This window comes from Carcharhinus amblyrhynchos, chromosome 2, assembly GCF_965287045.1.
Source record: "Carcharhinus amblyrhynchos chromosome 2, sCarAmb.v2.hapA, whole genome shotgun sequence".
Classification (NCBI taxonomy): domain Eukaryota; kingdom Metazoa; phylum Chordata; class Chondrichthyes; order Carcharhiniformes; family Carcharhinidae; genus Carcharhinus; species Carcharhinus amblyrhynchos.
Window position 1 is genome coordinate 8,214,284 of NC_137325.1, and position 20,745 is coordinate 8,235,028.

Below are 20,745 nucleotides of genomic sequence, written 5' to 3' on the forward strand. Positions count from 1 at the left end.
GGTCCAAAGATAATATTGAAGTTACATTAGACATGAAGACTGAAGGTTGATCACACTGGGATGTAACAAGGAGGAAATTTAAAATGATCGCTATTCCAATCGAACATTCCTGGGATGGGGATCCCGATCCCCTACAGTTACCTGTACAGCAATCATCAGGTCCCAATCCTCTCTCTCCCTGTGTAAACTTGCACAATCTGAGCCTGTAAGACAACCCTCTCTCCAACCCAGACAAATTCTCCGGAGAGCTACGCCCAGAATTTACCTGTAGACGGATGAGGTGGAAATGTGATCCTGAACAGGAAGCAGTCGATGGCAGGCAGAGGGAGGGATAAATACGCGGAGTTCGCGTTACTTTCGGATTAAACTCGAGAAAAGAGGCCCTTTCTCCCCCCCAAACCCCCCCCGCCCCACCAACTCTATTGTGTGTTTGGGAGAAGATGGCACAGGGTGGAGTGTTCCTGCTGTTCCTGCTTCTGGGCTGGCTCCTGGAGACAGGTAAGTGAAACTCACCTGGAAAAGGGAACTTTGCTTCAACTTCACAATCAGCAGCCTCACACACCATTCTCTCTAGACCCCACTTCCTCAACACACCACTCTCTCTATTCTACACCCCACTTTCTCTACACACCACACTCTGAACACCCCACTTCCTCAACACACCACTCTCTCTATTCTACACACCACTTTCTCTACACACCACTCTCTCTATTCTACACCCCACTTTCTCTATACACCACTCTCTCTATTCTACACCCCACTTTCTCTATACACCACTCTCTCTATTCTACACCCCACTTTCTCTATACACCACTCTCTCTATTCTACACCCCACTTTCTCTATACACCACTCTCTCTATTCTACACCCCACTTTCTCTATACACCACTCTCTCTATTCTACACCCCACTTTCTCTATACACCACTCTCTCTATTCTACACCCCACTTTCTCTATACACCACTCTCTCTATTCTACACCCCACTTCCTCTACACACCACACTCTGAACACCCCACTTCCTCAACACACCACTCTCTCTATTCTACACCCCACTTTCTCTACACACCACTCTCTCTATTCTACACCCCACTTTTTCTACACACCACACTCTGAACACCCCACTTCCTCAACACACCACTCTCTCTATTCTACACCCCACTTTCTCTACACACCACTCTCTCTATTCTACACCCCACTTTTTCTACACACCACACTCTGAACACCCCACTTCCTCAACACACCACTCTCTCTATTCTACACCCCACTTTCTCTACACACCACTCTCTCTACTCTGCACCCTACTCGATCTTTCTGCTGTTTTCAAGAGGTGCAGAAAGCTGAAATCTCAAACTTTTGCTGGGATCTTGCCTTACAAGGAGTGTTGTATCTTTTATATTTGTCCTTGGGAGCTGACTACTTTTTTTTGGAGAGGTAATAATGTTGAAATTTCGTGGCTCAGTGGGTTAACATTCTTCCCCCTTTTTTTTTAAAAAGTCCCATACCAAATTTCACATCCAGGGATGGAGTATAAAAATCCAGGTGGGCACACCAGTGCAGTACTGAAGGAGCGCAGCACTGCCAGAGGCACCATCTCTCTGATGGTAAAAGATCCCATGCCACTATTTCGAAGAAGACCAGGAAAGTTCTCCCCTGGAGAATATTTATTCCGCACACAAAAAAAACAAAAAACACATTGCCACTTGTGGGATCTTGCTGTGCACATATTGGCTGCCACGTTTCCTACATTACAACAGTGAGCGCACTTTGAAAAGAAATTAATAGGCTGTAAAATGATGAAAAACCAATGATTGCGAAAGGCGCTATAGAACTCCGGGCCTTTTATTCCTCAAAGAAGATTTAGTGATGTTGGAAAAGGTTACAGGTGTAAAGTGGGTGTGGCCAAATGAGACCCAGCACAGACATAACGGGCCAAATGGCCTCCTTCTGCGCCACAACACTCCTGGGGCTAGAAAGTTAAGTGGATTAAGATGGTTGAGGTGGGACAGTGAATCGGATAGTTCCAATGGATTTTGGAAGAAAGGGGTTCTCTTTCCAATTTTAAAATAAGGGGGAAGCCACTTAGAGCAGAGATGAGAGAATTTTTTTTTACACAGAGGGTTGTGAATCTTTGGAATTCTCTACCCCAGAGGACTGTGGAAGCTCAGTCACTGAGTATGTGTAATGTAGAAATTGATTGATTTCTGATTAATAATAATGTAAAGGGCTACAGGGATAGCATGGTGGAAAAGGCATTAAAATGTCTGATCAGCCATGATCATATTGAATGGTGGAGTAGGCTCGATGGGCTGAATGGCCATCTCACATTCTTGGTGCATCTGGTTATTGCAATATCTTCGGGAGCCCGCTGTGTATTCTTGTTGTTCACCCATTCTCGTATGCATACGGAGTTCTTAATGAAGTTTCCCTCATAGGCCAAGGACATTGCCTCTCTTCCTACAGCCTCAGTGATTGCTGCCTCACAGCGCCAGGGACCCTGGTTCGATTCCCGGCTTGGGTCACTGTCTGTGCAGAGAGTGCGCGTTCTCCCTGTGCGAGTGTGAGTTTCCTCTGGGTGCTCTGAATTCCTCCCACAAAGATGTGTTGGTTGGGGGAATTGGCCGAGCTAAGTTCTCCCTCAATGTACCCGAACAGGCACCGGAGTGTGGTGACTAGGCATTTTCGCAGTGTGAATGTAAGACTACTTGTGACTAATAAATAAACTTTAACTTTACACATTAGGAGGTTACAACAGAATTCCCACTTGGGAGATCATAAACTGTAAGCGTTGGAAGTCAAAACATAAACGCTTAAAATTTTCAAGAACTACCTTTTAGATCTGAGGAAAAGTCATACGGACATGAAACGTTAATTCTGTTTCCTGCTCTACAGAAGGTGCCAGAATTAATGAGTTGTTCCAACATCTTCTGTCCTTTGTTTCAGTTTTCCAGTGTCTGCAGTATTTTGCTTTTGGTGGTATATTTCCAAGTCAGGATGGTGAGGGGGATGGAGCGGGACTTCCAGGTGTATCTGCTGCTCTTGTCCTTCTAGGTGGTAGCATTCACAAGGTTGGAAGCAACTGGTTTTAACAAGACTTGCTTCATTTATTATTCATGGTTGAACGTGGCTAAAAGGACTTGTACAGAAATTAGGGGCCAACGTGGAAGGCTGCTGGGGTGAGGGTAGACTGGCTTCTCACAGCAATATAAACTGGACGGTTTTACTATTGAGAGAGAACTTCAAATCATGCACATGGTGATTCTCTCCTGTGGTAAACTATCCGCGATGTGACAGAGCCCTCAATGATGTTGCTGTCAATTATTGCCTGAAATAGGGTTTATCATTAAGGTAAAAGCAAAATACTGCGGATGCTGGAATCTGAAAAACAGAAAATGCTGGAAAATCTCAGCGGGTCTGACAGTATCTGTGGAGAGAGAATGGGGCCAATGTTCCGAGTCTGGATGACCCAACCTTGGCTCTATTCTCTCTCCACAGAGACTTGCTGAGATTGTAGAATTCCTACAGTGCAGAAGGAGGCCATTCGGCCCATTGAGTCTGCACCGACCACAATCCCACCCAGGCCCTATTCCCGCAACCCCATATATTTACCCTGCCAATCCCCCTGAAACTAGGGACAGTTTAGCCTGGCCAATCAACCTAACCTGCACATCTTTGGACTGTGGGAGGAAACTGGAGCACCCAAAGGAAACCCATGCAGACACAGGGAGAATGTGCGAACTCCACACAGACAGTGAACCAAAGCCAGAATTGAACTTGAGTCCCTGGTGCTGTGAGGCACAATAAGAAGTCTCACAGCATCAGATTAAAATCCAACAGGTTTATCATTATTAAACCTGTTGGACTTTAATCTGGTGTTATGAGACTTTTTACTGTTTTTATCCCAGTCCAATGCTGGCATCTCTACATTATGGCTGCGAGTTAGCAGTGCTAACCTCTGTGCCACCGTGCCGTCTGAGATTTTCCAGTATTTTCTGTTTTTGATTTAGGGCTTATTATTGGATGTTCACATATTTGGGCACTTGGCATTTGTGGGAAGTCGCTGGGTCTTGGGTAAGGGAATTTAACCTCCCTGGTTTCCTCATGAGAGTACAAGCGTTCATCTGTGTTTATCAGGCAGCAGTTGAGTGATCGGTGCATTTTCGGAGAGTATAATTTGTAACTCCGTCACCTGAAAGCCATGCAAGTGTGGGCGAAGATAATTCCCTAAAGTAGGGAAAGTGTTGGATAAGGAGAGTATATCCTCGGCTAATACAGAACTAACACAAGCCACAAGATTCCAGGCTGACACACCAGTGCAGTACTGAAGGAACGCTGCACTGTTGAGAGGTGATGTGAGCAGAGACGTTGCAGAGCAGAGATGTTGCCTGGAATTTTATCCGCCACGGGATTCAGAATGGCTGAGGGGCGGATAATGGAAAAGTCCACTGACTTCGGGCACGATTTTACGGTTTTGGGATGAGCAAGTTTGTAAAATTCCATCCGCTATCCCCCAATCAACATCACAACGAATCTGGTGGTTGCTACGTTGCTGTTTGCGGGAGTTTTCTGTGCGCAAGTTATCTGCCCTGGTTTTGACATTGGGGGGGGTGGTGGGCACGGTGGCACAGTGGTTAGCACTGCTGCCTCACAGCACCAGGGACTCAGGTTCGATTCCGGCCTTGGGTCACTGTGTGGAGTTTGCATATTCTCCTCGTGTCTGCATGGGTTTCCTCCGGGTGCTCCGGTTTCTTCTCACAGTCCAAAGATGTGCGAGTTAGATTGATTGGCCATGCTAAATTGCACCTTAGATTTAGAGGATTAGTAGGGTAAATAAGTAGGGTTATGGGGATAGAGCCTGGGTGGGATTGTGGTCAGTGCAAACTCGATGGGTTGAATGGCCTCATTCTGCACTGTTATATTCTATGACTGACATTACAACCATGACTACACTTTAGAAAGTACACTAATATAAAGGCAAAATACTGTGGATACTGGAATCTGAAACAAAACCAGAAAATGCTGGAAAAGCTCAGCAGGTCTGTAGAAAGAGGAGAGAGCCAAAGGGTCATCCAGACTTGAAACATTGGCTCTGTTCTCTCTCCACAGATGCTGTCAGAGCTGATGAGATTTTCCAACATTTTCTTTCAGAAATTACATTTTGTTTTAGAAAGTACATTATTGGCTATAAAACACCTCGAGACGTCACCTTGTGAAAAACACTATATAATAGCAAGTCTTTCTTTAACCCACCTGGTCACTACCAGGTGTATGGGTAATATTCCACACCAGTCCATTTTCCTGCCCATCAAATATCTTCCAAATCCTTTCTCCCTCATGTTCTTCCAGCTTCTTCTTGATCATTTACCTCCATTGCTCCTTTTGGTAGCAGTTTCTATGTCCTCGCTGTTCTCTGGATAAAGAGCTTTCACACAGTAAAAAGCATCAAACACCAAGTTAAAATCCAATAGGTTTATTTGGTAGCAAAAGCCACTAGCTTTTGGAGCACTGCTCCTTTGTCAGGCAAGTGAGAGATAAAGAGGTTTCTCTCGGAGTTCCCCATTGGATTTCATAGAATCCTACCATGCAGAAGGAGCCATTCGGCCCATCGAGTCCACACCGACCACAATCCCAAACAGGCCCTATCACCATTACGCATGCATTTACCTTGGCTAGTCCCCTGACAACGAACCAATCCATGGCCAATCCACTTAAGCCGTATACCTTTCAGATTGTGGGAGAAAACCGGAGCACCTGGAGGAAACCCACACAGACATGGGGAGAATGAGCAAACTGCACACAGATAGTGACCCAAGCTGGAATCGAACTCGGGTCTCTGGCACTGTGAGGCAGCAGTGCTAACCACAGTACGACCCTTTTATTAAACCTCCATTCCAGGGATCAACCAAGTGAACCTTCTCTGGACTATCGCCAATGCCAGTCTATCTTTCCTTAGATAAGGTGACCAAAACTGTTCACAGTATTCCAGGTGTGGCCTAACTAGTGCAGTTTTAGCAAGACTCCCCCATTATTATACTCCACTCCCATTGAAATAAAGGCCCATATTCTCTTGCCTTCCCCATTATTTACTGATCTTGCATGTTAGCTTTTTGTGATTTATGCGCCAGGACTCCCAGATCCCTCTGTGCTGCAGCTTTCTGCAGTCTTTCTCCATTTCAATGACATTCAGCTCCTTTATTCTGCCTACCAAAGTGCTTAACTTCACATTTTTTCTATTCCATCTGCCAAGTTTTTGCCCACTCACTTAGCCTGCCTATATCCCTCTGTGGAATCTTTGGGCAGAATTTTACCATCCTGCCCACCATGGGAATTGAAACGGGTGGGGCACAGCTCATGCGAAAATCCATTGACCTTGGGCAGGATTTTCCTGTCTTGGTGGCGAGCGTGGCTGGAAAACCCCTGCCCATTGTGTCGTCCTCACCACTAACCTTTCCCGGCAAGGCCTCTGCCTTTGTTTATCTTTTCAAGTGTCCTTTTAGTCTTACTGTTGCTCCTTTAGTGATTTGTTATTTGAAAAAAAATGAGAGACAGGGAATTAGAGACTGGTTAGCCTAGCATCAGTAGTAGAGGGAAAGCTCGAGCCTATTATCAAGGACGTGATAACAGAGCACTTAGAAAATATCAAGAGGATTTGACAAAGTCAACATGGGTTTATAAAGGGAAATCATGTTTGACAAACCTACTGGAGTTTCTTTGAGGATGTAACTATAGAATAGATGAGGGTGAGTCAGTGGGTATGGTGTATTTGAATTTTCAGAAAGCTTTTGATAAAAACCCCACTTAGGAAAATTAAAGCACATGGAATTGGGGTAATATATTGGCACGGATTGAAAGCAGGCAGGAAACAGAATAGGAATAAATAGGCCTCTTTGGAGTGGCAGGCAGTGACTTGTGAGATCCTGCAGAGATCAGTCCTTGGGCCCCAGCTACTCACAACATATATCAATGACATTTAGGATGGCACAGTGGTTAGCACTGCTGCCTCACAGCTCCAGGGACCTGGGTTCAATTTCCGTTTGGGTCACTGTCTGCGTGGAGTTTGCACATTCTCCCTGTGTCTGCGTGGGTTTGCTCCGGTTTCCTCCCACAGTCCAAAGATGTGCGGATTAGGTTGATTGGCCATGCTAAGTTACCCCTTAGTGTCCCAGGATGCGTATGTTAGAGGGATTGGCAGGGTAAATGTGTAGGATTTCGGGGATAGGGCCTGGGTGGGATTGTGGTCAGTCAAACCCGATGGGCTGAATGGCCTCCTTCCGCACTGTAGCAATTCTATGAAGGAACCAAAGGCAATATTTCCAAGTTTGCTGATGACAGGAACTTGGGGTAAAGTGGGTGGTGACGAGGGTGCTGGGAGGCTTCAAGGTGATTTAGACAAGTTGGGCAAGTAGAGGCAGATGCGGTATAATGTAGATAAATGTCACTTTGAATGGAGAAACAAAATGGCAAAATTTAAGTGGTGATAGATTGGGAAATGTTGACGTACAAAGGGACCTGGGCATTCTTATACATCAGTCACTGAAAGCAAGCGTGCAGATACAGCAAGCAGTTAGGAAGACAAATAGTATATTGGCCTTCATTGTGAGAGGACTTGAGTACAAGAACAAGGACGTCTTACTGCAGCCTTGGTGAGACCACACCTGGTGTATGGTGTGCAGTTTTGGTCTCCTTTTCTAAGAAAAGATATGTTTGTCACAGAGAGAATGCAACGAAGGTTCACCAAGCTGATTCCTGGGATGGCAGGATTGGTACATGAGGAGAGATTGTGTTCATTAGGCTTGTATTCACTGGAATTTAGAAGAATGAGTGGATCTTATTTAAGCTATAGAATTCTGACGGGCCTGGACGACTCAATGCAGGAATGGTGTTTCGTCTGGCTGAGGGAGTCTCGCACACTAAGCAGAGTGAAGATTGAAGTGGATAATGTTACACTGGAACAAGAGATCAGCAGATGAAGATGGGTGGCACGGTGGTTAGCACTGCTGCCTCACAACCCCAGGGACCCGAGTTCAATTCCTGGCTTGGCTCACTGTGTGGAGTCTGCATGTTCTCCCCATGTCTGCGTGGGTTTCCTCCGGGTGCTCCGGTTTCCTCCCACAGTCCAAAAGACTAGTGGTTAGGTGCATTGGCTGTGCGAAATTCTCCCTCAGTGTACCCGAGCAGGCACCAGAGTGTGGCAATTAGGGGATTTTCACGGTAAGTTCATCATAGTGTGAATGTAAGCCCACTTGTGACAATAAAATAAACTTTTAAGATGGTCACTGTGATGCAGCAGTCAGAAGGATAGAGATAGCCAGAAGTAGTTTTTGTGAAGAATGGGTAAACAATGAGAAAATGCCATTTTCTAACAAGGAACATTCTCATAAGATTCTATATTCTGTCCACTTTCCTGAATATCTCAGAAAGCTAGAGCATAAATAAAGATCTGTGGAAGAAGGTAGAGGCCTTGGAAATGTGGATGCTAAGACACGTGTGTGCTAAGCACTCCACATACCCATCAGTAAGACAAATGAAAAGGTTCTTGTAAATGTTAAGAGCAGAAAGAACTCTTTAAAAAGTGATATTCAGAAAAGAAAATGTCAGCATTCTGGCCATTTGCTTAGAGCTGAGGAGCTGCGGAGAATTCTTCGGGAGGACAAAGTGGGGGCCAGCAAAAAGAGAGATTTACCCAGGTGTAGTTGGGTGACGGGCATCGCAGAGCGGTTGCAGACAAGTTACAGTGGGTGTGTAAAGGATGGGGCAAAACACACGTGTGTGACACACACACACGCCGTGAGAGCCAGTCACCCTGGCAGGAGCAGCAGCAACATGTAATTACAGGTCATGTTGAGAAAGTGGCTTGTGGGAGAAGTTGCTTACCTCACTGGAATCAATTAACGTGATGGTTGTACCTTCCACCGCAGTGACTATTTCGAACCTTCCCATTATAAGTCAGCAATGCTGCTGAAAATATTACAACTTACAGCTCCCAATAACACTAGTGAACCATTTATAGTTGCTGCCAATGGCGTGTCTGCCTCATTCTGGTTCCCAAGTTGCTATCAGTGGCACAGTTGTAATTTCTTCACCGTTTATCAAACCATAGAATCTACAGTGCCATTTGGTCCACGGAGACCATAATCCCATCCAGCTCCCATCCCCAAAACCCCATATATTTACCCTCCTAATCCCCCAGTCACTAAGGGTCAATTTAGCAAGGCCAATCAACGTAACCCACATATGATTGGACTGTGGGAGGAAACTGGAGGAAACCCACGCAGACATGGGGAGAATGTGCAAACTCCACACAGTCAGTGACCCAAGCCAAGAATCAAACCCGAGTCCCTGGTGCTGTGAGGTGGCAGTGCTAACCATCGTGCTGCCCTTATATGGCGGTAGTGCAGTAGGATAACTGGGACATAAGTGAAGTAACTCTGAATCTACGATGTGCTTGATTCCCTAACAGAGGAGTTTCTCAATATAGGATCTGTTTACTTGGTGATAATCAATTTAGTACAAGTCAACAGCTAACATAGGCTGTATATGGGTGTTGCATGTTGCCGGGACTTGAGAAGCTGAGTTACAGAGAGAGATTGAATAGGTTATGACTTTATTCCCTGGAGCATAGAAGAATGAGGGGAGATTTGATAGAAGTGTATAAGATTTTGATGGGTATAGATAGAGTGAATGCAAGCAGGCTTTTTCCACTGAGGCTAGGGGAGAAAAAAAACCAGAGGGCGTGGGTTAAGGGTGAAAGGAGAAAAGTTTAAAGGGAATATTAGGGGGGGCTTCTTCACGCAGAGAGTGGTGGGAGTGTGGAATGAGCTGCTGGATAAAGTGGTAAATGCGGGGTCACTTTTAACATTTAAGAAAAGCTTGGATGGGTTCATGGATGAGAGGGGTGTGGAGGGATATGGTTCAAGCGCAGGTCAGTGGGACTAGGCAAAAAATGGTTCGGCACAGACAAGAAGGGCCAAAAGACCTGTTTCTGAGCTGTAATTTTCCATGGTTCTATGGCTGGGGAAATCAAACCAATGTCTAGGCCATATTTGCTTTTACAACAATTGCTGCTTTTTAAATGTGTTGTCTAATGTGTCAAACAAATGGAAAGAGCACTGTTTAATTCCGAGCTCTTCTTTCTGAACTTCGATGCCATTATGAACCCATTAAGTCTTTTGTTTAAGAGTATCTTGTTTGAAATACAATCGACATTTTGATAACCACCTTATGAAATTGCCCTGTACCATTCAGGAATCTGTGGACATTCATTCTAAGCTCTCTCACTTCCTTTACACCTCTGTGTATCCACCCATTTATTGTGTAACCTTTTGCCATGTTTGATCGCCTCCCCAAAATCATCGCCACACACTTCTCTGGGTTGAATTCCATTTGCCATTTCTCTGTCCACCTGATCAGTCCACTGATATTTTCTAGAGCTATCCCCTTCACTATCAACCATGTGGCCAATTTTAGTGTAGTTTGCAAACTTCTTGATCATTCCCCTTCCAGTTATGTCCAAATCATTAATATATACCACAACAAAAAAACACAGGAATGCAGGACTGAATCTGTTGAATCCCACTGGAGACAGTCTTCCAGTCACAAAAACATCCATCAACAAATATCCTTTGTTTCCTGCATTATGTATGTCATAGAATCATTGAACCTCTACAGGGCAGAAGGAAGCCATTTGGCCCATTGAGTCTGCACAAACAACAATCCCACCCAAGCTCTATTCCCGTAAGCCCCTGTATTTACCCTGCTAACTCCCCTCTTGACACTAAGAGGCAATTTAACATGACCAATCCACCTAATCCGCACATCTCTGGATTGTGGCAGGAAGCCGTTCAAAAGGAAACCAAACAGCTACGTGAATGTGAAAGGAATTGCCGAGCACTGGGGCAGGGAAGTGGGACTAACTAGAATGCTTATTGGAGTGTAATCTGGAAAAAGAAACAGCTTTTGGAAGTGTACCTCCCATTTGCCAGTTATAAATGGCCAAAGCAATCTATACTAAAATCAAGCAAAGGCAGAGATCAATGCGATGTCATTGTTCTGTTCTCTTCGGGCAGCGCCGGTCTCATCCCTCTTTTCCAGCCATTAGATAAGGAAATTGAAGCCAGTCTGTTGTACGCACACACACACTATTTGCATATTGTTAATGCAAACAGATCCTTAATCCAAAGTCCAATTCATTCAGTGGAGTTAGCTGCCAGCAACCCCAACTGCATTCAATCACAGATCCAAATTTACAGTTCCTGTTACCAGTCTCTGGTTTATAATGGGCTGTTTGCGTTGTTGCAATCACCCTGTAACTGCTTGCACAAAGAACCTATTTAATAATGTCATGTTGTAGGGTCTATTTTCTTCTTCAGAGTAAGCTTGAGCACAACTAGTTTGAAGTAGAAACCTCTTTATTAAGCATCCTTTAGAACTTAGCATTTTATAGCAAGTGAAAGAGATTAATTTACTGGTGAGAGAGAGAGAAAGATCTTGACTCAAAAGCTCGCACTGCATTCAAACAGCAACTGAACTGAAAACATGTAGCTACACAGAGTATTATAAGAACATAAGAACATAAGAAATAGGAGCAGGAGTAGGCCATCTAGCCCTTCGAGCCTGCCCCGCCATTCAATAAGATCATGGCTGATCTGTCGTGGCTCAGTTCCACTTTCCCGCCCTCTCCCCATAACCCTTAATCCCCTCTCTTATCAAAAACCCATCAACCCGCATCTTAAAAATATTTAGCGAGGCAGCCTCCACCACTTCAACGGGCAGAGAATTCCAGAGATTCACCACCCTTTGAGTGAAGAAGTTCCTCCTCAACTCCGTTCTAAACCGCCCCCCCCCTTTATCTTGAGGCTGTGCCCCCTAGTCCTACTGTCTTTTTTGAGCGGGAAGAGTCTCTCCACCTCTATCCTATCCATCCCATTCATCATCTTATACGTCTCAATGAGATCTCCCCTCATTCTTCTAAACTCTAACGAGTACAAGCCTAGTTTATTCAGCCTCTCCTCATAGCTCAACCCCCTCAACTCCGGTATCAGCCTAGTAAACCTCCTCTGCACTCCCTCCAAGGCCAAAATATCTTTGCGCAGGTGCGGCGCCCAAAACTGCACACAGTACTCCAGCTGCGGCCTCACCAATGCCCTATACAGCTGCAGCAAGACCTCCCTATTTTTATATTCAATCCCCCTCGCTATGAAGGCCAGCATCCCATTCGCCTTCCTGACCACCTGCTGCACCTGCAAGCTGGGTTTTTGCGACTCATGCACAAGGACCCCGAGGTCCCTCTGCACCGTCGCCTGCTGCAGTTTTTCGCCACGTAAGTAATAGTCCTTCCTACCATTCTTCCTACCAAAGTGGACCACCTCACACTTGCCAACATTAAATTCCATTTGCCATTTCCTGGCCCATTCGCCCAGCCTATCTAGATCCTTCTGCAGACTCTCCACACCCTCCGCACAATTTGCCGTTCCCCCAATCTTGGTGTCATCAGCAAATTTCGACACCCTGCACTCGGTTCCCTCCTCCAGATCATCTATATAAATGGTAAATAGCTGAGGCCCCAGCACCGACCCCTGGGGCACTCCACTAGTCACCATCCGCCAATCCGAAGAGCACCCGTTGACCCCACTCTCTGCCTCCTATTTGACAACCAATCCTCTATCCACGCTAACACCCTACCCCCAACTCCATGTCCCTCGACCTTCTGCAGTAACCTCTTGTGAGGTACCTTGTCAAACGCCTTCTGAAAATCCAGAAAGACCACATCCACCGGCTCTCCTCTATCCACTGCCCTAGACACACCCTCATAGAACTCCTTATGAAATTACCAGGTACAAACAATGTCTGTAACTTTCAAAAAACAGTTCATATCTGTGACATTAAACTTGTTTATGACAAGAATCATTTTCTGCTTAACATTGCATTTTCAAATATAGCCAGGTTTCTAAACTAAACTCAGAATTCCAAGCTGATGTGGCCAAATTAGCTTAAGTTAGCTTCAAAGCATAGCACAATTAGTTACATTAGACGGAAATACAATAAAACAAAGCCTTTTAACTGGGGCGAACCATACAGCGGATCCCACATGTGTGTACGATTGGGAGACAACTTACTGAAACTGATCTATTAGGGAATACGTTCTTCCTCTGCTCCCTCCCCGCAGAATAAAATTACTCAATAATTTCCTTATTACTGTGCTGCTGAAATCACAGACTGCTTTTTACCTCAAAACATTTCGTGTGAGTTTGAGAAGAACAATAAACAGGACATCTTTTAATTTATGCATCAGCTTTGTTATTGTCCCATAAGAATAGTCATTTCCCAACTCTGGGGTCTGGAGATTGATAATATAAACCAATCAAAACAACTGGAAGATATAAGTGGTGGCTACAAGAACTAATCAGATTACTTGTGTTAATAGTATGTTAATTGTGGTGTTGGGATACACAGTTGAAGGAGATTGTTTAATTCAGTGCTTAGAGCACTTATAAAGAGAGACTTGCTTCATTAGCCAGGAAAGAACATTCTAATTTAATTGGTTAAGCTTTCTTTTAATAAATGTCGTTTCATATAGTGCTCCTTTACAGGGAAATCACTTTTTGAGTTAATTTGTTAATTCATCCACAAGTTTAAAGTTGTGCTCAACAGTATGAAGCGGGATTGTATGCAGGTAGAGGGCGGTAGGGAGGTAGTCTCACCCAACTGTCTGTCCCTTTCCTGCAGTCAGGTGGACTTGGAGAGGGAACACATGGTGTCCACTGGTACACTTGAGGCCTTTTGTGGCTGATAGGCACCACAGGGAGCAGGGGTACATCATCACTTCCAGAGACACCATTTCGATTGGACTTTATAAGGTTCTTTTTGGTTACGGTGGCCCACCAGGGGCTATCACCCCCTGCACCCAACTCCCCTCCCGGATTATTTTGTTTCTACTGGGTGCCATAGCACTGCTGCCTTATAGCACCGGAGATCTGGGTTCAATTCCTGGCTTGTGTCACTGTCGGTGAGGAGTCTGCACATTCTCCCTGTATCTGCATGGGTTTCCTCTGGGTGCTCTGGTTTCCTCCTACAATTTGAAAGATGTGCGGCTTAGGTGCAGTGGCTATGCTAAATTCTCCCTCAGTGTACCCGAACATGTTCTTTGACATGGGGTGGCACGGTGGCGCAGTGGTTAACACTGCTGCCTCACAGTGCCCGCAACCCGGGTTCAATTCCACCCTCAGGTCCCTGTCTATATGGACTTTGCTCGTTCTCCCCGTATCTGCAGGGGTTTCCTCCGGGTGCTCCGGCTTCCTGCCACCATCCGGAGACGTGCGGATTAGGTGGATTGGCCATGTTAAATTGCCTCTTAGTGTCAAGAGGGGGGTTAGCAGGGGAAATACAGGGGCTTACGGGAATAGAGCTTGGGTGGGATTGTTGTTTGTGCAAACTCAGTGGGCCGAATGGCTTCCTCCTGCCCTGTAGGGATTCAATGATTCAATGGCATACATGATGCTGCATTCTGTGATAAAGCCTATTATCAAGAAAAGTGTTAGTGTCCCAGTTTCACATTTCACCTGCTGGGTGGAGACAACATTTTTCTCAGTGGATTGCCGACAATCTTGAGGGATAACCAACGAGATTGATTGGATGGACAATCCGTTGCCTCCAGGTTAACACTCTGGCTGGATCACCTCCAATCACAAGCACTTCACCCATCGACAAGGTTCAACTCAGGAATGGGATGGAATATGTTGCCTCTCATTGGGATGGCTTCAGGTTTAACAATGCTCGGCAAGTTCGCTATCATCCGAACAGTTTATTTGATTGGTGTCCCTGCCCGCTGACTCCGCTATGCACTCGCCCCATCACCAATGCACTCTTGTCAGTACAATAGGATGCAGCCAAGGTTAACATGGCCAATCATGATGGTGTCATCTCCGGAGAGCAGTTCACTGATATCTCATATTCCCCATCCCACCCCTCTTAACTGCTCCTCTGTAACCTGCTCTCTTTTCTCAGTCTAATGTTTCTTCAAATCCCTTTGGAAAGCTACTATTAGTAGCGCAATGCTGTCAGCCAATGGTCATTGAACGATGTACCTGACACTACTTCCCAAGCGTCATTCATTGCTGAAGAGTGACAGTGAATCGATGTTGAACATGGTTTCTTCCCTGCGTAACACTTGGTCACCCCCTGTGGAACTGCAGTGAGGGCTGAATGTTTCACAGGAAGGATTGAAACGTAACACTAACGGTCTTGACCACTGGTGAATAAATCTCACCAGACAACACCTGCACAGATTGCAAAATGCCGTTGCTTAATCTATAAAATTGAAGGAGCGTTTCTGAGTTCAGAGGATTGGTTCGCAGTTTTGCCAACAGTGTATGTTTTACACACCTCGCAATAGATTGCTATCATGTATTACATTGGATATACAGGCCATTCAGCCCCATCATTCCATACTGGCATTTTGTGCTCCACCCCAGCTTCCTCTAAATCTACCATCACAACACTCTATCCTATAACAATTCTGTGCTTTCCACACAGCCTTGTCTAACTTCCCCTTAACTGTTTACTTCAATCACTCCCTGTGGCAGTGAGTTCCACGTTCTCCTGTGTAAAGAGTGAATTCCCTGCTGGATTTCTACCTTATCCTGTTATTATTTGAACAATTAATTCATGGGATGTCGTCATCACTGGCACGGCCACCATTTATTGTCATCTCTAATTGCCCTGAACTGCCTGATGCGCTCGGCTATTTCAGAGGGACAGATAAGAGTCCTTCATATTACTGTGGGTCTGGAGTTGCATGTGGGCCAGACTGGGTATGGGATGTAGGTTCCCTTTCCAGGATGCGAGTGATCCAAATCAGGTTTTATGCTATGGGAATATGAGGAACAGAAGCGGGAGTAGGCCTCGCGAGCGGGAGTAAGCCTCATCTGCCTCCTTTGCTATTCAGTGACATCATTGCTGATCCAATGCGGCCTCATCTCCACTTTCCTTCCAGCGTCCGATGACCCTTGACCTTATAGATCAAAAATCTGTCCAACTCACCTGTTTAGTTCAACTTTGAATATATTCCGCTGCTCCCTGTGGAAGAGAATTCCAAAGACTAATGACTCGATCAAGTTCATGAGACATGACCTCCCCTTCACAAAACCATGTTGCCTTTCACTAATACGTCCATTTATTTCCAAGTGGGAATAAAGCCTATGTATCTGTTCCTGTATCTCTTTCAAATGTGCCTTAACCAGATCTCAACACTCAGTTACTACATCCTCTACATCCTACTGACTGCTTTATCACAAATTCTGTTTTGAGAACACCTTAATAATTCATCAAATTGTCACATATGGAATTAAAACTCTAATAATGATGATCAGGGTAATAAGTCTTCAGAGGCAGAAATCTCTTCACCAAAATCCCTTTATTTCCAATTCCAACAGCAGTACACAAACTGCTAGCAGTCAGCAATCTACCTTCAGAGTGCCAGAGGAACTGGCACTCCTGGTTAAATGCAAGAAAAAGACTCCCTGATTGGGCTATCAATTGATTCTTTAATCAGTGAGTTTATATTCCAATAGGCCAATCTCAATGACCTGATTGAAGTCATTACGCCATGAAACCATTGTAATAAAAACCCATCTGGTTCACTAATGTCCTCTGGGGAAGGAAATCTGCCGTCCTTACCTGGTCTGGCCTACATGTGACTCCAGAGCCACAGCAATGTGGTTGACTCTTAAATGGATCATTTGGTGAAATTGTTAACAAATTTGATTTTTAACGGGTTTCGTGTAATTATTTTGCCTCATGTGCAGAGGAAATCTTCCCCTTTTGTGACTGGAAATATAGCAAAAACATATATGAAGTATCTCATAACGTTTTATAAAAAATATTGGGTTGAATGGCGACACGGTGACACAGTGGTCAGCCTCCCAATGCCAGGGACCTGGGTTCGATTGTGGCCTTGGGTGACTGTGCAGAGTCTGCACATTCTCCCCGTGTCTGCATGGGTTTCCTCCGGGTGCTCCGGTTTCCTCCGAGAGTCCAAAGATGTGTGGGTTAGGTGGATTGGCTGGGTAAATATGTGAAGTTACAGGGATAGGGCCTGGTTGGGATGCTCTGATGGAGTTGGTGTCGATTCAATGGACTGAATAACCTCCTCTGTATTGTAGGGATTCTATGATTTTCAAGAACGTTTTTGTGTTTGATTTGCTTCCTAAATAGGCTCTGAAATGATTTCGGTCTCTGCAAACCCACATATGATTATAAGCATTAAGCAAGCTGCTGAGAGCATGGAGGCTTCCGAGTGTGAAGTGTGTAACGCTGAAGGAGACTGTTACGGGGACTACACCCTCAATCCAGAAGAAACCTTCGACTTTGAGTTCACGTGCGACGAGCCAGAACAGTACTTTCTTGTGGAAGTTCAAAATGAAGTTGGTGAGAAACTGGTCCTTTATCATCCGCTGTACGGACTATTGTGGAGGGTTTCTGTCTGGTGGTTGGGTGATGGAGATGGGGGGGGGGACAGGGGGTATTGTGGACAAGGGGCAGATGGGTAGGGGATGGATGGATGGCTCGGGACTGAGGAAATACTAAGAACAGCATAAAGATCCTCAAAGTGAATGGTGGAGACCAGCTGAGTTCAAGGAAGGAGAAGAGATTCTAAAATATTTAATGCTACATTGAACTGACAGGCCCCTGAAGGCACACTTGTTGATGTGATGAGTGTCACATTGCAGTTTTGATTGTGGGGGTAAAGTCTCCATAGTCCCAGATGACCATATCTGCTCTCCCCTTTGAGGGGGAGAACTGATTGGTGATGATGTAATCTGTGGATCACCACAGCACAGGCGAGGGGCAAGGTTGAGAAGGTGGGGCCTTTATGAATAACCTCAGCCGGTTTGGTGGGGGTGCATGTTTGCTAATGCGTTTGAAAATGGGTCTCTCAACCAAAAATGTTTCGGATTCAAAGGCCTGGCTGTTCTTCATGCTGATCGCTTGGTGACTGTGGATGCAAGTGTCGGAGCATCCTTCCTGCTGTCGCTGGCCAATAGCATCGCTCCTGCTGTCCTTGGCCAGTGGCGCCCCTGCTGCTGTCCTTGGCCAGCGGCGCCCCTGCTGCTGTCCTTGGCCAGTGGCGCCCCTGCTGCTGTCCTTGGCCAGTGGCGCCCCTGCTGCTGTCCTTGGCCAGTGGCGCCGCTCCTGCTGCCCTTGGCCAGTGGCGCCCCTGCTGCTGTCCTTGGCCAGTGGCACCCCTGCTGCTGTCCTTGGCCAGTGGCGCCGCTCCTGCTGTCCTTGGCCAGTGGCGCCCCTGCTGCTGTCCTTGGCCAGTGGCACCCCTGCTGCTGTCCTTGGCCAGTGGCACCCCTGCTGCTGTCCTTGGCCAGTGGCGCCCCTGCTGCTGTCCTTGGCCAGTGGCGCCCCTGCTGCTGTCCTTGGCCAGTGGCGCCCCTGCTGCTGTCCTTGGCCAGTGGCACCCCTGCTGCTGTCCTTGGCCAGTGGCACCCCTGCTGCTGTCCTTGGCCAGTGGCGCCCCTGCTGCTGTCCTTGGCCAGTGGCACCCCTGCTGCTGTCCTTGGCCAGTGGCGTCCCTGCTGCTGTCCTTGGCCAGTGGCGTCCCTGCTGCTGTCCTTGGCCAGTGGCGCCGCTCCTGCTGTCCTTGGCCAGTGGCGCCGCTCCTGCTGTCCTTGGCCAATATTTGTATGATTGAAGGTTCCAGTTGAAAGGCCACTCGATGCTGGTCAGAAGCCACTATCTCATCTCCCACATAAGTCAGGCCACAATTCAGTAAGTTGAAAGATAAAGATTTCACCCCAAACTCTTTTGTTTCTCCCACAGGTGAAGAAAGTGACCCTGAGGTTGCTCTGCGTCTGCCTGAATTACCGAAACTCAACCGGACGTACGTCTGGAATGTCAACGTGCCCTATGAAGTTGGTGTGAGCATGAATTTTGTTGACAGTCACATGGAGCAGATAGACTCGGACACCTGTCCGGATTCTTTTACATACACCATCATCGGCCACTTGCGTCTTGTGGCTACCAGTCCCGTCCCCGTTGGCAACTTTTGTAAGAACGGCACCATCTCTAACCTGAAGGTCCAAGGCAGAACTCGGATAGAGCTCCGTGTCCCCTGGAATGAGAGGATTGAGGATCCAGGATTTGTGATGACCTTTGTACCTCCTATCGGAAGTATGTGCTTTGTTTACTTAATCTCCAAGAATAGCTACAGTTAGTAACAAAAGAAAACATCTTTAATGTCCGTGGTGGTTAGTTTTCTGTCTCTCGGTTCACGCCAGAGAGTGTTTATGATCCGTTTGACAGAATTGGGTGATTATTTTAAGAATATAAGAATTAGGAGCAGGAATAGGCCATGGGGCCCCTCGAGCCTGCTTCGCCATTCATGGCTGATCTTTGTATGGACTCAGCTCCACTTACCCACCCGCTCACCATAACCCTTAATTCCTTTACTGTTCAAAAATGTATCTATCCTTGCCTTAAAAACATTCAATGAGGTAGCCTCACTGGGCAGGGAATTCCACAGATTCACAAACCTTTGGGCGAAGAAGGTTCTCTTCAACTCAGCTAAATCTGCTCCCTCTTATTTTGAGGCCATGCCCTCTAATTCTAGTTTCACCTGCCAGTGGAAATAACCTCCCTGTTTCTATCTTATCCCCTTCATAATCTTGTATTTTTCTATAAGATCATTCTTCTGAATTCCAATGAGTATAGCCCCAGTCTACTCACTCTCTCCTGTCAAGCCAACCCTCTCAACTCCGGAATCAACCTAGTGAATCTCCTCGGCACCCCCTTCAGTGCCAGTATATGAGGGGGTTGGCCTATGAAGAAAGACTAAATAGACTGGGTCTGTACTCATTGGAGTTTAGAAGGATGAGGAGGGATCTTATAGAGACATATAAGATAGTGAAGAGTAGAGGTAGAGAGATTCTTCCCGCTTAGAAAGGATAGCAGGACTAGAGGGCACAGCCTCAAGATAAGAGGGGGGCAGTTTAGATCAGAGTTGAGGAGGAACTTCTTCACTCAAAAGGTGGTGAATCTCTGGAATTCTCTGCTCGTTGAAGTGGTGGAGGCTGCCTCGCTAAATATATATAAGTCATGGGTTAATAGGTTTCTGATAGACAAGGGAATTAAGGGTTATGGGGAGAAAGCGGGAAAGTGGAACTGATCCACTTCAGATCAGCCATGATCTTATTGAATGGCGGGACAGGCTCGAAGGGCTAGATGGCCTACTCCTGATCCCAGTTCTTATGATCTTATATCCTTTCTCAAGTAAGGAGACCAAAACTGTACACAGTACTCCAGGCGTGGCCTCACCAGCACCTTCAGCATTTTGACTTCAAGTTCAGCGAGTACAATGGGTGCAGGTTCTACAGGTTCCTTTTTGGTGAAGCCACCGTTGCCTTTCCTCCGAGATCTCCTCTAAGCAAGCCTGGGTGTGTCAGGAATCTGTAGGGAGCGATAGGCAGCTGGGTAAATGGGAAAGAATATGTTAAAGAGAATGCAATATCATAAAATCATAGAAATCCCACAGTGCAGAAAGAGGCCATTTGGCCCATTTGAGTCTGCACTGACCACTATCCCACCCTCCATCCCTACATATTTACTGTTAATCCCTCTAACCTACGCATCCCAGGACACTAAGGGGCAATTTTAGCATGGCCAATCAATCTAACCCGCACACCTTTAGATGGCAAAGCATAAAGTTATCCCAAGATCAAAGCAAATTACTGCGGATGCTGGAATC

General features: G+C 46.1%; 1 protein-coding gene across 1 annotated transcript in view; it reads left to right on the forward strand.

The window, feature by feature from the left end:
• The first annotated feature begins 406 nt into the window (after positions 1 to 406).
• LOC145351996 (CUB domain-containing protein 1-like) overlaps positions 407 to 20,745 on the forward strand; it is a 62,998-nt gene continuing 42,659 nt past the window's right edge. The window contains exons 1-3 of the mRNA XM_080201856.1: positions 407 to 498; positions 17,208 to 17,420; positions 18,822 to 19,172. Of these exons, the coding sequence (XP_080057982.1) occupies positions 441 to 498; positions 17,208 to 17,420; positions 18,822 to 19,172 (622 nt within the window). The 5' untranslated portion in view covers positions 407 to 440. The remainder of the gene's footprint in view (positions 499 to 17,207; positions 17,421 to 18,821; positions 19,173 to 20,745) is intronic.